The sequence below is a fragment of the Chelonia mydas genome, chromosome 8, assembly GCF_015237465.2.
Source record: "Chelonia mydas isolate rCheMyd1 chromosome 8, rCheMyd1.pri.v2, whole genome shotgun sequence".
NCBI classification, from domain to species: Eukaryota; Metazoa; Chordata; order Testudines; family Cheloniidae; genus Chelonia; species Chelonia mydas.
In genome coordinates, this window is record NC_057854.1 from 105,181,661 (window position 1) to 105,195,888 (window position 14,228).

Consider the following 14,228-nt stretch of genomic DNA (forward strand, 5'->3'; position numbering starts at 1 on the left):
CTCTCTTTTAAGCCAGGTCTCCAAATGGAAAGGTAGTTACCGGAGCCCCACAATCTATTGTCAGAATCAACAGCAGGAGAGGAAAAATTGGAACCAGAAAAATGCATTTACAGTCTAATCTTGTGCTCAAACAATGCTGTACTATTTATGTTCCCAATGCATCCTTGAATGCTGACATTTTATAGACAATTTCCAAAACAGGGCCTTGCCATTTTTGGATTATATTTCAGCTATAACTTTTAGGTGTAATTATTTGCGCTGACAACCACATATAAAAGAGGATATATCATTACAGTGCTGCAGCACTGGAGACATCAGCATTCAGCATAGTGACATACTAATAGCAAAGTACGGGAGACGGAGATTGTGGAGCTATGCAATTTGCATTCACTCTCTGAAATTTCTCTGATGAAAATAACACAACATTAAGGAGGGGAATAAGAGAAAAGATCCACTGTATCAAGATAAAATAACTCTTTAATAAATAACCTTGTAGCAGTCGCAGAGCAGTAATTAAATGCATGGGTGAGCAGTACATAGGTTTAAGTAAAGCTAGAAAAACGTAAGATGTAATTATCAGTGCCAAACAAATTATAAGCACTGCAAATCCCATTGGAATATTTAGAAACTATTTTCTGCCATCACATTAAATATTTGTGTACGTGTGGATTTTTGGTAGGGTGAGAGGGAGAGGCCAATGGAGAGCGGAGAAAAGGAGAAATTATCTGCTCCTCTTGGCTGATAGCCATTTTCTCACTTGTTCAGCTCCCGGCCATTAAAGTGTGTGACTGAAATGCAGAAGCACCGAGACAGAGCCCGAGATTCACTGTTCCTGTGATCTCTGAGCCTTCTCCGCAGCCTTCCAATTCAGTGACATCCTGCAGGCTCTGGGGCTCGGCTTTGGGTCTTTCTTTCTTTTCATTGTTCTCATTTTCCATTGTTGTCTTAGGTTCAGGTCATTCTGAACTCCAAGAATTCTTTTTTTAGAGGGAAAACAAGAGCCTCTGCCTCAGTACAACTGAAACGAGAGCATGCTGCAGGGAGGGAAATGGGAAGTAAGTAAATACTGCACTGGAACAACTGCTAGGAGGACTCGTTCAACACGTTCTCCTTCTTGTTAAAATCAAATTAACTCAGATGGCTGCTTGGTGGCTTGTGTGAAACAAGCTGGGGTCCCACCAGCTCCTGGGGGCAGGGCTGCACGTCACAATACCAGCAACCTAACTGGATCTAGGGCTGAATGGGTCACAGAGAACGACCCCGCATTAGAGGTGGTGACTCCAGTTCAGAGGGTGCAGGGAGAACCTGCAAAGTGCCTGCCCATGAGGGATCTGTTCTGGGAATTAAAGCAGTCACCAGGGCTGTCAAAGCCAGCACTTTCATCAGTGCTAAATGTGTCACAGATCTCAAAGGCCTCGCATCAGCCTAGACCTGGCATTCCGTGTACAGATTTGACCTGCCTATGCCCTTTCCCTGTGTGATTGTTCTTTGGTCCCACTCTGCTCTCAGGGCAATGGAGCTGCATCAGGACAGAGAGGAGGGTAAAGCAACGTTCCCTCGTGACCCAGAGCTCCTGGTAGGACAGCAGCTGGGCTTGTCAAGGGGTCACCAGAGCAAGGCTGAGGTCACTGGGGCTCTTCCAATTCTGCTGCTAGCAAGGCAAAGACCCAGCACAAGTGAGGAAGGCGAAGGCAAACCCTGCCACCCGGACATGCAAGGGGGTTCAGAGGCCTGGAGATCCCAGCACGCCAAGGGAGTGAGAACCACAGAAGAGCAGGAAGCTGCATGTAACACAAAGGCACCAGAGCACTGGGCCAGTGTCCTCAGCTCCTCTTTCTATACAGGTGCAGGGGAGAGGAGCACTCGAGCCTTTGCCTACAGCCGTGATCAAAAGGGAGTTTAGCCATCTAAAATAACCGAAACAATGAAGCAAAAGGAGAAAGTGCAGCTCCTGCTCTCCACCAGCAGCTCACACAGCGAGAGGGGGAGATCAGTCACATCAAAGCTTCCAACTAGTGCTCTCGATCTCCTACCAGGAAAGAGAAGCAGTTCAGATGTATTAGCGCAGAGCCTGGTACAGGTAATGGGTGAAGGCAAAACCCCGCATGCACTTCTTTCCCCTTAAACACAGAACCCTTAGCTTGTGTTTTGCATGCAAATATATTCTGTGCATTTTAACTCTCAAGCAACAAAGGCATGCAAGCAGTGTATCAATGCCATCACCAAAGTCATAGCAAACAGTAAGCAGATTTCATCAGGCGCGCTGTGGCCGTGCCTGGCAGGGAGCCAAGGTCTGTAGGGGCCCGCCCCTTTCAGGGCCGGCTCTCCTTTCCCTACTGGAAAAGTCCCATCTGACGTGGCGTGGCGTACTGTAGATGGATAAGAAGTGAAAAGGACCAACCTTCTCGCTGATCTGAGAGATGAAAGTTTGTTTTGTTTGATGGCAGAGTGCGATGAAGATGAGGAGGGAATAAAAAAAAGACAAGGAAAAACACAGAGAGTAAAAACAGGCCAAGCTTCATCTGTCCGCACACCACTGAAACAACAAGACAAGACTGCAGAAGTCAGTCAGGATTCCCCACAATGCACGCACACAGCTTCACACTCGCAAAAGACACAGAGCCTTCCACATGCACTGCTCTGACCAGGGACAAGCACCCACTGACCGACTCGAGACACATGGAGACATGGCAGACAGGAGTGCACATCACACCCAACAGCTGCAGTGCATTTCAGTGGGCAGCCCCTCTCCTGGCCAGTATTGGAAGCACAGACATGTAAATACATGCAACACACACACACGCACGCCTTTAGTCACCGCATGGATTTGCTTCAAACACGCGCGTGCTCCCATTCCAAGCATAGAGATGATGGTAAAGGCACTTTGAACCCACTGACCACACACTGGGAAGAGCATAGACATGTAGATCATAACGTTAAAATATGGAGGAAATGTTCCTGGTGGTAAATGGAAAGTCTTCTACCATGAAGAGCTGCTCCCCCTCTCCAACCAAAGAGCTAATTGTGGCAGAAAGGTATTAGACAATTGACAGGCATGTGCAGTCTCAGCTGAGCTCAGTGTCGGGAGGGCCTTACTGGTGCATTGTGCTGGCGTGAAAGACAGACAAGAAATCAAAGCAACAAGAACACCCAGAATCAATGTGGAGGTCCCAGTTTTTGTTCCTGCAGGAGAGACAGTAAAAGGTTAGTTACATTTTCCTTACGGATAAAGGACACCTTATTTCTTTAGCCAGAACGACATCACTCCAGCTAGAGATCTGTGGCACAGCGGCTGTAACTGAACCCTCGCTGAGAGAACACAAAGACGAGGGTTGATGGCTAAAGACTGCTTACGAATCACATTCCTTTGTGGCGAGGGAGGCTGTGGGGGGAGAAACCTGCTTTTCAGAAGAAACATTGCAAATTAAAACCCAGCATGTGGTACAGCGTGTACAGCAGTCAGTCAGTCATTTCCAGTGATCAAAGAGGAGAGGATTTTAACGCACACTGACACGATGTAGAACAGGCAATGAACTGCTAATATGGGCTACAGCAGAGGCCTAAAAAGTGCAGTGGAGCTTGGAGGAGAACAGCACAAGCCTTGCTTTTATTTCTTTGAGTACCTGACACTAGGGGACTAGAGCCAGAAGGCTGGGAACTCAGGAGCAAGTGCTAAGACCAGAGATCACACCTCTTGAATGTCCGTTATCAACACAGCCCTGATTCCAGGGCCAGATTTCCTTCAGTCCCTTTCAAAGCTGGTATTCTCCCTCTGCCAATTATTCATATCAGAACTGCTTCACCCTGTACAGACACAGAGCACAAACCCACATACGGTAGCAGGAGGGAAACAAGCTGGAGGGACGCTCTCATCCCCTGAAGAAACACATCCCACCTTTTGCTGGGGGCTCAGCAGGTCGAGAGGGTTTGAGATTCAGCTTAGCTCATCTCAAGGAAGAGGTCACACTTCCTAGCAGCCCTTGCATTGAGAGGCAAGGCGGCGCCCCAGGCCAGTCCGCTGTGGGAGGCAATACAGGGAAACAATCCTGCAGGCCACATGTTAGCACGCTGTGTACTAACGCTGGCGGCAGCATCGTGAGACGGGGTACCAGGGAGCTGTGATAAAGGTGAGGAAACAAGTAGGTTTAAATTGAACCCTGTGACTGAACAGGGCAGGACAGCCCAGGGCCGTAAGAAGAGGGTACAAAGGCCACAATCCTAGTTTAATGGCTAGGGCCAGTAACACAGCAGCTGTGGCAGCCGTAGTCCGTCAGTGGGTCACGGCATGCCTTAGTGGTGGGTGCATTAGATATCTACAGTCCCCAAGGAATCACAGTTGTATATGACCTGGCCTTTAGGATGGGCAGGCAGACTGAAGCCTGCTGGTTCTACCGGAGGATCAACAGGTTTCCCCTTTGAAATCTCAGGTCGGCACAATGTTTGCTGCACTCGTGTTGCTGGAGGGGATCGGGAGCTTGTCAGCATGTCTGGAGGGCTGGCTGCTCTGGCAATGGCTTACCAAAAGTATTTACACTTCAGATTACAGTTACAGAGGTGAAGGGACACATGTGATACAAGCTAGTTCAAACAGATTATTTTCTAGGGTGCCAGACAAGATCAAGTTTCGAGGCTGTTGCTCATCACTAATTGCTGGATTATCTCTTAATCTCTTACTATATTAATGGACTATAGGAAATAAACAGCAGGCTGCTTCCCAAAGACTAGCAAAAGAGAAAGCCCCAGACAGAAAGCTCTCTCTTCTTTCTTTGGCTAATATTTAAATTTCTGCTGTTGTTACTTTGTCTGTAAAAAGACTGAGACAAACCGAATTGAAAGTTTATTCTCCTTCCAGCTCCCATTCCGATTCTCCCTTATCTGCAGGTCTCTATCCCTCTCACTCCTAGGCTGTGGCAGTATGTTTTACCAATAGGCCTCTCACCTTTCTCCAGTGCGCTGGACACCGAACAGCGACAGTGAAAACCGCAGGGGAATTTGTGCCATGAGGGCACAGAGGATTTAGAGATGTGGTGCATGTCACATGTCCACAGTGTCTCATGATCAGGGCCGGCTCTAGGCACCAGCAAAACAAGCAGGTGCTTGGGCAGCACATTTCGAGGGGCGGCATTCCAGCGCCGGCCATGCTGCCCCTAGAAATGTGCCCCCGCCGCCCCGCCTCCGCCTGCTCCCCTGAGCGCGCCGTCGCCGCGCCACTTCTCCCCCCTCCCTCCCAGGCTTGCCGCGCGCGAAACAGCTGTTTGGCGTGGCAAGCCTGGGAGGGAGAAGCCCGTTGGCGGAGCGCTCGGGGGAGGCGGCAGTGGTGGAGCGCAGGTCAGCTGGGGCGGGGAGCGGTTCCACAACCCCCCCCCTCCCGGTTACTTCCTGCGCTCCCCCCCCCCTCGCTCCCCTCCGCTCCGCCCGCTCCCCTGAACACGCTGCCTCTCCCTCGCCTGAGAGGGAGGGGGGAGAAGTGGAGCGGCGGCATGTTCAGGGGAGCAGGCGGAGCGGAGTGAGCGAGGGCAGGTGGTTGCGGGGGGGAGCTGCAGAAAGCAATGGGGGGGGGATATGCGGCACGCCCGGGAGAGGAGGCGGGGCCAGGGATTTGGGGAAGGGGTGGAGCTGGGGGTGGGCACGAGAAAAAGCGGGGGCGGCCAAAATTTTTTTTTGCTTGGGGCGGCAAAAATCCTAGAGCTGGCCCTGCTCATGAACCCTGAGTATCCTGACAAGATTCAAACTCATCTGCCTTTCTGGGAACTCTGATGTAAATAAAATCACAATGGGAATGACTAGGGGGCAGCCAATCACACACAGACGGAAAAAAATCCCAATCCAGGGAAAGACAGCGAGGAAGCCTAAAGATCAAGGCCACGTCAGAGACATGCCTGCCAGCACAGACCATCAGGTGGCTCCAGCATGCCAAACCCTGAAATTCCCATGCTGACTGAATCTGGTGCAGACTCTTCCAAGACAGGATCATTTTACGCAGCAGCCGCAATATTCTTACTGCAGCAGCTTGCTGCAGACAGAGGGACTGTAGGGCTGTAAGAGTCTTTGCTTTTGGATATTTTAACCGAGAGCGTAGGCTCTTGCAGTAGGGATGGGGCCTGTGCCTAGGATATGTCCATACAGGGCTGAGAACAATGATCACAAGCTTAACAAAATACCGGTAGGTTTCCAAGGCTCCGCAGAGTGGGCAGCAAACAGTTTCTAACCCCCACGAGAGCTCAAGTCCAACTGGCACTGCCATTCCTCAGGGAATTCTCTGCATCTGCTGAGCACCCATAGTGCATTCAGTGCTGTACACGATAAAATACAGAACAATAATACCTAGCCCTTACCGAGCACTTCCCATCAGCAGATCTCAAAGCGCTTTAGGTCAACAGGCCCTGCCTAAAGACCTTACAGTCTAAAGACAGAAACCACCAAGACTAGGAAAGCCCAGAGGGAATTAACCTGTTCCTGCTCATTCACATAACTGTATTTTGAGCCCCAGGGACGCCACGATTTGTACTCTGACTTTCATTTTTCACACTTCTCAGCAGTGGAGAACTACACAAGGAGAAATTGGCTGTTTTATCCCAGATGAACTGAGAATAAGACCCTCCTCCCCCCACAAATACAGGATGTCCAGGAGCCACAATGCTGGGTGCATTAGAGACAGCCGAGAGATACAAATAGGATTCTCAAGACACCAAACTGTAGCTTCCCACTTGTAGTGAACACACACTCACGCACACAATCAGTGGCACAAGCTCAGGGATCCATTGCGTGTGGCATGGGAAACGAGAGGATCCCTCTGTGCATGGGAAATGAGAGGATCTGGGATGTTTAGCGAGTAAAGTGATATGATACTTTATACCAAATATTGTATGAGGGAGGGAAAATAACTAACAAGTCCTACCCAAGCAGTTGTATCACATCCTTGGACATCAACCAATTCGATTCCCTGTTTCATAAAGCACATTTTATAAATAATCAGACATGGTCCCTATATTGCACTGTTCACCTGCAAAGGGCTTCGCAAGGAATCATCAGTTGCGAGGTTTATTTATTTAACACCTGTACAGTGCTTTGAGAAAAGGGCGGAGAACTACTGTTTATTGAACAACAATTATTATTAGGGACACAGAAAAACTCTCATATGAGGAGAGACTGAAAAGATGGTTTGCCTTAAAGACGAGATGAATAAGAGGGGGCATGATAAAAATATTCAAAATAAGGAATAGGACAGAGAAAGTACATCAGAAACGGCTGTTCTTCCTGTCTCACCACAAGAGCCAGGGGACATTTGAGGACAATGATATTGAAAGGTGGCAAATTTCAAACTGATCAAAGGGAAAGCTGTAAATACTTTTCCCCATGAAGCCCAGCTGGCCTATGGAACTTATTGCCACACTATTGTTGGGACCATAAGCTTAGCAGGCTGGAAGGAGAGACTGGCTGTTTATATGGTTAACAAGAATATCCGGAGTTGTTGTAGTGCATTCAAAAACCAAAAAGCCACCAGGAGTTTTGAAAGGCAGTGGTTTTCAGACTGTGGGTCGTGACCCAGTAAAGGAACTGGGTCGCGGTGGCTCTGGTCAGCACCATGGACCGGGTCGTTAAAAGTCCCATCAGTGGTGCTGCCCGGCTAAGGCAGGCTAGTCCCTACCTATTCCGACACCGTGCTGCGCCCTGGAAGCAACCAGCAGCAGGTCTGGCTCCTAGTCCCGGGGGGCCACAGGGCTCCGCATGCTGCTCCTGCCCTGAGAACCGGCTCCGCACTCCCGTTGGCCAGGAACCGGCCAATAGGAGCTGGGGGGGGGGCGGTGCTAGCTCACCTCCGCCTAGGAGCATGACCTGCTCCGGGGTGCAGCGCGGTCCGCGGTGCCAGGACAGGTGGGAAGCCTGCCTCTGCACCCCCGCTGCACCGCTGACCAGGAGCTGCCTGAGGTAAGCCCACACCCCAACCCCCGGCTCCAGCCCTGAGCCCCCCAAAACCAGGGCCCCTTCCTGCATCCCAACCCCCTCATCCCCAGCCCCATCCCATATCCTGCACACTCAGCCCAGAGCCCTGACCCCTCTCATACCCCAACCCTCTGCTACAGCCCTGAGCCCCCCCCCACCCCTCATCCCCAGCCCCACCCCAGAGCCTGCACGCTCAGCCCAGAGCCCCCTCCAACACCCTGAACCGCTCATTCCCGGCCCCACCCCACAGCCCTCACCCCCAGCCCTGAGCCCCTCCAACGCCCCAAACCCCTCATCCCCAGCCCCACCCCACAGCCTGCACCCTCAGCCCAGAGCCCTGACCCCGCCCGCACCCCAACCCCCTGCCCCAGCCCAGAGCCCCTTCCCACACCCCGGGACCCCTCATCCCCAGCTCCGTTGGGTCGCGGGCACCAACAATTTTCTTCAACTGGGTCCCCAGAAGCAAAGTTTGAAAACCGCCATTCAAAGGGATGTAACCACCTCTTCTGCCTCATGGTTCAGGCAACACTCCAACTACCTGGGGGGAGCAAGGAATTTTCCCTGCAGACAGGGAAGCTGCTACTGCAGGGCTTCCTGCTCCTTCCTCCGAACATCTGGGGCTGGCCCAACATGGCAATTCACAGATTTCTATCAGTAATACATTCTCTCCTGGCCAAGCTAACCAGGCCTCACCTTTGCAACATCTCTTTGTATGTGACCACTGCCAGGGCCCTTCTCTGGATCTGTACAGCTCCGCCGGATCAGATAGGCACTGACACGGCGCACGTGCTGTAGGTGTGGGGGTAGTATTTTATCACCCTTTCTCAAGAACCCTCTTCTTTGATCACTGATCATTTGATCAGTGCCCTCAGCTTTGACTGTCCCATCAGCAATGCCCTCAGCTTTGATTGTTGTTGCTACTTCAGCTGGTTTTAATTTTAGATAAGCAAAACATTTCCATTTGAAATACTTCAAATCCTGCTGCCGTTGCTGCAGGCCAGCCTTTGTCATCCAGCATCATTATTGTGATGTGCACAGCGCCCGTGATGTGCTCAGCACTTCACAGACACGCAAATCATGGGCTCAGGCTGGCAGCCAGTTGGGTTGGTTAGGTGACTTGGCCCCAGGGAGGGCTCCAAAGACCCCCGTCACGTGCCTGGAGACACTAGCTGCGCTCTCATCGGAGTACTGTTGCCAGGACTAGAGCGATTTGCAATCCTAATTTTATTTTGGTTTAATTTGGTTCCAGGGTGAAACTCGGCAGATCAAATCTCAGCCCCCACGCAAATTCTACCCCCTCCAAATTAAATACCAGCCCAGCCTTTTAAAAGACAAAGCAGGAAAATATACAGGTATCATAATAATACCATTTATACTGACTGTGATCTTGTTTAATTTACTGATGTATAATTCTGCAGCAGGGCCCTTATTTATAGCTGTCTTTTTGAAAGCCAGTTTTGCGGGTTCCTGCTCTGTAATGTACAGTATGTGTCAGACTCTCTTTGTAGTAGAGAATTTTCTGTGTCTGCCTCACCTACCCAGTCACCAACAACGTGCTCTAGCCATACCTTGAAGGTCCAAAAAGTGGCATCTATAACAAAGGCCATTTGCTGGACAATGGGTATTTTTGTTTTACCCGGAACACGATGTCTGAATATGGAATCTCCTAATCAAACATGAGGGTACCCTACAGTTACACTATCGCGAGCAGCAGCACGGGGTCAAGTCTAGAGAATACTGTCGCGCTCTAAGAGGACATTATCCCATGCAGCCTCCCCAACCAGTGGCTTTGTATAAATTAGGCTAAAGCCAATTTCATCTGCAGGACAGACCGAGGCTGAGGCCAGAGGGAAGGGCCTATTCATGCAGACTCAGACGTTTAGACTGTATCCCAAAGCTAGGAGAGCCATGGGGAGCCTGCCCAATGCTGCCGGCATGGCAGTGCAAAGCCCTTCGCTGACTCACAAGCCTCTGTGTGCAGCTGAAGGCAACCGGAGGCCAAGTGCAGGATGGAAGAAATTTATTTCTTCTGGGAACTGGAGCCATTATGCTGGACACACAACTCACTGATGTACTAACATGGTCATACTACTGGTATGCCCATCTTTGCTCCTGCTGTTACATTGACGTACTGTGTCTTGTCTAAAATTAGACTGTAAGAAACATGACTTCGTATGTGTTTGCACAGCTCTCAGCACCATGGGGTGCCCTGACCCTGGAGAGGACTCCGAGGCGTTACTGTAATAACAGCACACAAACCACAGCCATTGGACTCCCGAGCTGTTCTGACAGACTAGGCAAGGGATCAAAGCAGAGAGTCGGAAAGTGCACCTGGACCGAAGGACGTGCAGTTCTAAAATGGCCAGGTGAGGCTGTGCTGCACTGAGAGCACTATAAATTCTCCCTCTCTGACCTGCAATCCCCCTCTCTCTGGCATAGTCTTCAATGCTTTTGCTTCTCCCGAGAGTGCAAAACATCTCCTACCAACCATTCTGGGCCAAAGCCAGCCATTCAGAGTGAAGTGCTCTGTCAGGCTTACAGCACAGGGCTGCGCTGTGTGGCGTTGTCAGAGCGCACTCTTTACAGACAGATAGACCTGTCAGTTTAGAAGCAAAACACTTTTGAGGGCTGCTTTTCAGCACACTTATTACAATGAAAATAATAGCTTGAAGGAAAATGCATCCACTTTCCTTTACAAATCCCTTGTGTGGAAATGTTTTAACTTTTAATGAAGTCCATCTGTGCTGAAGTGCTGGCTCTGAAGGATTCAGAGGCAAGACACTGCGGAGTAGCCAGCTCCATCCTCCTCCTGTTCTTTTAGTGATATGGGAAGCCCTGAGCAGTGCCTGGATACTCACTCTCAGCACCCAGGAACTTCCTCTATTAGTATGAGGGTCAGGATGTAACAAAGATGCTAATGAGCTTGTGCTTTGTAACCCAGGGTTCCCACAAAGGATTTCCTGGGGGGCTGTGAAAGGGGAGGAAATGATCAAAAACTAGAAACCCCAGGAGTCAAGTGACAAACAAACATTTGAACTATTAAAAAAACAATAGGCTGTAAATGAAAGCAGGCACAAGCACTCCTGAGAATTACCACTGGATGGAAATTAATACCTCTGCTCACAAAGCGACAATGGAAGCAACACTCAGCCACTTTCCAGTAAGCAGCTAATTCCTTGGGTATTCGTTGTAATAAGGTCAATCATTATGAAACCATCATGTGGCAGTGGTGTAGCTAGAACACTTAATTCCACCGTAATTTAGCATTAATTAATGTCTTCTCTAGCAAATATGTAGGCACTTTCCAAGGACCCCATTGAAAGTTACCAATTCTTCTAACTAACCACAACATAGCACAATAACCACATGGGCAGAAACAAGGGATTCTTTTTATTCTGCAATGCAGACATGAGAGACAAGGGGGAAAAAAATTTCAGTTTGATAAAGGTATAAACTATGGTTCTTGGTTTGGCTGACTTGTTGAAGCCACTAACTGACGTATTCATGATGAACATTTTGTTTTTTAAAACAGTAGATATCAGATACCTCATGCATAAATATTATCTAGGAACCAGGATATATGGGGAATTTCATCTGTGGACGATTTATGGAGTAACCGGTCTTCTCTATACTGCAGGGCTTTATCAGGATCATGCAGGCTGGAGATTCACATTGTAAAGATGATGTGCAATAAAAGGAGGGTTGGTCCAAAATGCACACAAAAGGAAAGCACTGGTAAACAGACAATGAACTGAGCACAGATCTGGAGCACTCTCTTCATGGAGCATCTGGATCCTCCCATCCACGTGTAAACCCATTCTCATCCCCAAGCACATGCAGGCCAGGCAACCCCTTCTGTGTGACAAGCCAAGTGCTGTAGCTTCCTGTATTTCTTACAGTCTTAAGGGATTCTCTTGGTAAATAAAGAATGAACATCCATGAATGGGAAACCAGGAAGATTTAAGCCGAGGTTTCTCCGTCCCTAGAAGCTGCCGCATTCAGCTGAAATACTAGCCTCCTAGCAGTATTTTCCGTAGCATTTCTATGATCGATGGGGTACGTTTCATGGATTGATCCTATGTACAGGAAGGAAAACACTCAGCTATTGTGACACGAAGGCTAAATACCCCCAAAGTCAGTGCAACAACATCCAGTGTGATACACTCAAATGAACACTCTCTCCTTCAGGGTGTGAAGGGACAACCTGGGGATGAATTTTACTAAAGCTGGCCTGAAAAATGAATGTACAAGAATACAGGGAGTTTAAAATCACCCATAATTATACTGCACGAGTCAAACGAGTGGGTCCACTGCACAGAGAAAGCTCTAATCTTCTGAGCATGTTTAATCTGATACTTTAGTTTGCCAAAGATTTTTACAATCCAAATGATGCTGCAAAATGAGCCCCCTGGCAAATAAGCAAAGAATCCAATGCAAGACGCGGCACCTAGAAGCAAACAAAAAAAGCACAAGGCACGAAGCGGAACCTAGAAGCAAACGCATAGCATATGACGTTTTATCATCATCCTCTCCTCTCTCCACACTGACCAAAGCATTTGTAGCTTCCAAGGGTGGCTTTGGGGGTTGTGCTCAAAGGAGAGAGAGAGGAAGAAATGAAGATGAGATTTCATTTACCAACAGTTGTCAGTGTCTTGAGTTACTATGTGGAAATAAAGTTGGGTTCGAAACACCTTCCGAAAAAGCATTAGGTAGCATCACACCCCTTGGGCAAATCCCAAACCAGTTTTCAAGGGTTTCTGACCTGGTTGCTCTGGCGATACCAGATCCCAACCAGGGAAGAATTTTTTTTCCCTTGATGAACAGAACAGAGTTAATCAACGATTTAAAGACGCCCCTCTCTCCTTCCAAACTTGTAATTCAGATTTATTTAATGTAGAAAAATAAATTAGGCCAGAGGTCCATCAGCCATAAAGTCTGGTCATTTTTGTATTCTGAAAACAACAATTTAGAAAAGGCAAGACAATAACCATTAGAAAGTGGCTTCTTCGCATGAATAGCAACTGATTTTCAGCAGGGTTCTTAGTGTGTATCTTTAATACCCATAGGATCTACCTTCAATGCAGATACAAGATGGACCGAGAAAACTTCTAAAAGCTGTTCTGGTCTCTAGTTTTTAAGGCTCAACACCCCAAAGCAGGTGGCTAAAGACCTGCTCATCCACAATTGACAAGATTTGGCTTAGCGGGTAAATGGGACTTTATTTTAGACTTCTCCACTGAAGCTTTGTCTTTAAACAAGAGAGATTGAAACACCTCTCCTCCCCTTAAGTAATTGTGCCACAAAGTGAAGAAATTCAAAGGAATTAAAATTCTGGCCTTAGCTCAGTTCTTTTGACAACAGAAGCATCCCACAAGCTTGGTGAAGATGGATTTCCACATCTTGCTAATTTGAGTCAAGCCTGGTGTTATTCAAACATGCGTTTGGATTTAATTTGTCAAATCTGGAGCAAATGGCCACTCAAGTCACACAATCCACAAAGCGTTATCGATGCACAAAGACAGGACCACATACTTGTTCATTGCAAAGCCACACAGTTCATTAAACAGGGAGAGAGTGACCCTGGGACAGAAGCTGCTCTTACCTCGAACGTAAAGGTTAGCTGGAGCAGAGTAGCGGGTTCCTGCACTGTTGGTTGCAACACATTCATATTTGCCTTGGTCAGACTCCTCACTGTTCTCTATTTGTAGAGCTCCTGTGCACAAACAAGAAGACACAGACAACCCAGGTTATGGCAAGTCCAGACATGGCAACTGAACAGTTTCACCACATGAGGAACACAGGCTCTACTTGAAAAGTAACTTTCCTGGGTAAGTGTACCACAAACTGCGGCCCTCAGACTCTCAGTGGTACCTATCTGCAGCCCCAGGGTGTCCATGCTGTTGTGGGTGAGTTGTTTTTAATTGCATGCGAAAACCAGTTATTGATGCCTTTCCAATGGACACAGGTACATAAATGCGCTGCTTAAATAAAGAAAACACACAGCTCCATGTTAATTACAGTGTTAGATGGAAAGGATTCCTGTCTAATAAAACAACCTTTACGAGACTTTAAAATTAGATTTTTCTAATCAAAGCAGCTGAACAAAAAGTAACCTAACCATGGCTGTTTGGTTCCTACTCCTCCACAGTCATGGCCTCTGCTGAACAGAACCAGGGCTCTGCCGCCTGCTCAGCCTCCCTCCTCTCCACCAAATCCCTCCTCAAAAGCCACATCTTTAGACTTGCCGATAATCAGCTCTCTCCAGGCCAGTCCTTTCCTCACTC

At 48.5% G+C, this 14,228-nt stretch overlaps 1 protein-coding gene across 24 annotated transcripts in view; it reads right to left on the minus strand.

The window, feature by feature from the left end:
- PTPRF (protein tyrosine phosphatase receptor type F) overlaps window positions 1–14,228 on the minus strand; it is a 615,392-nt gene that overhangs the window by 96,984 nt on the left and 504,180 nt on the right. For 14 of the 24 annotated variants that reach the window (XM_027823957.3, XM_043552899.1, XM_043552898.1 and 11 more), the window contains one exon: window positions 13,547–13,657. In XM_027823957.3, the coding sequence (XP_027679758.2) occupies window positions 13,547–13,657 (111 nt within the window). Of the gene's footprint in view, window positions 1–2,401; window positions 2,414–13,546; window positions 13,658–14,228 lie in introns of all 24 variants that reach the window. The other 10 variants (XM_043552892.1, XM_043552900.1, XM_043552897.1 and 7 more) reach the window with 1 other exon arrangement.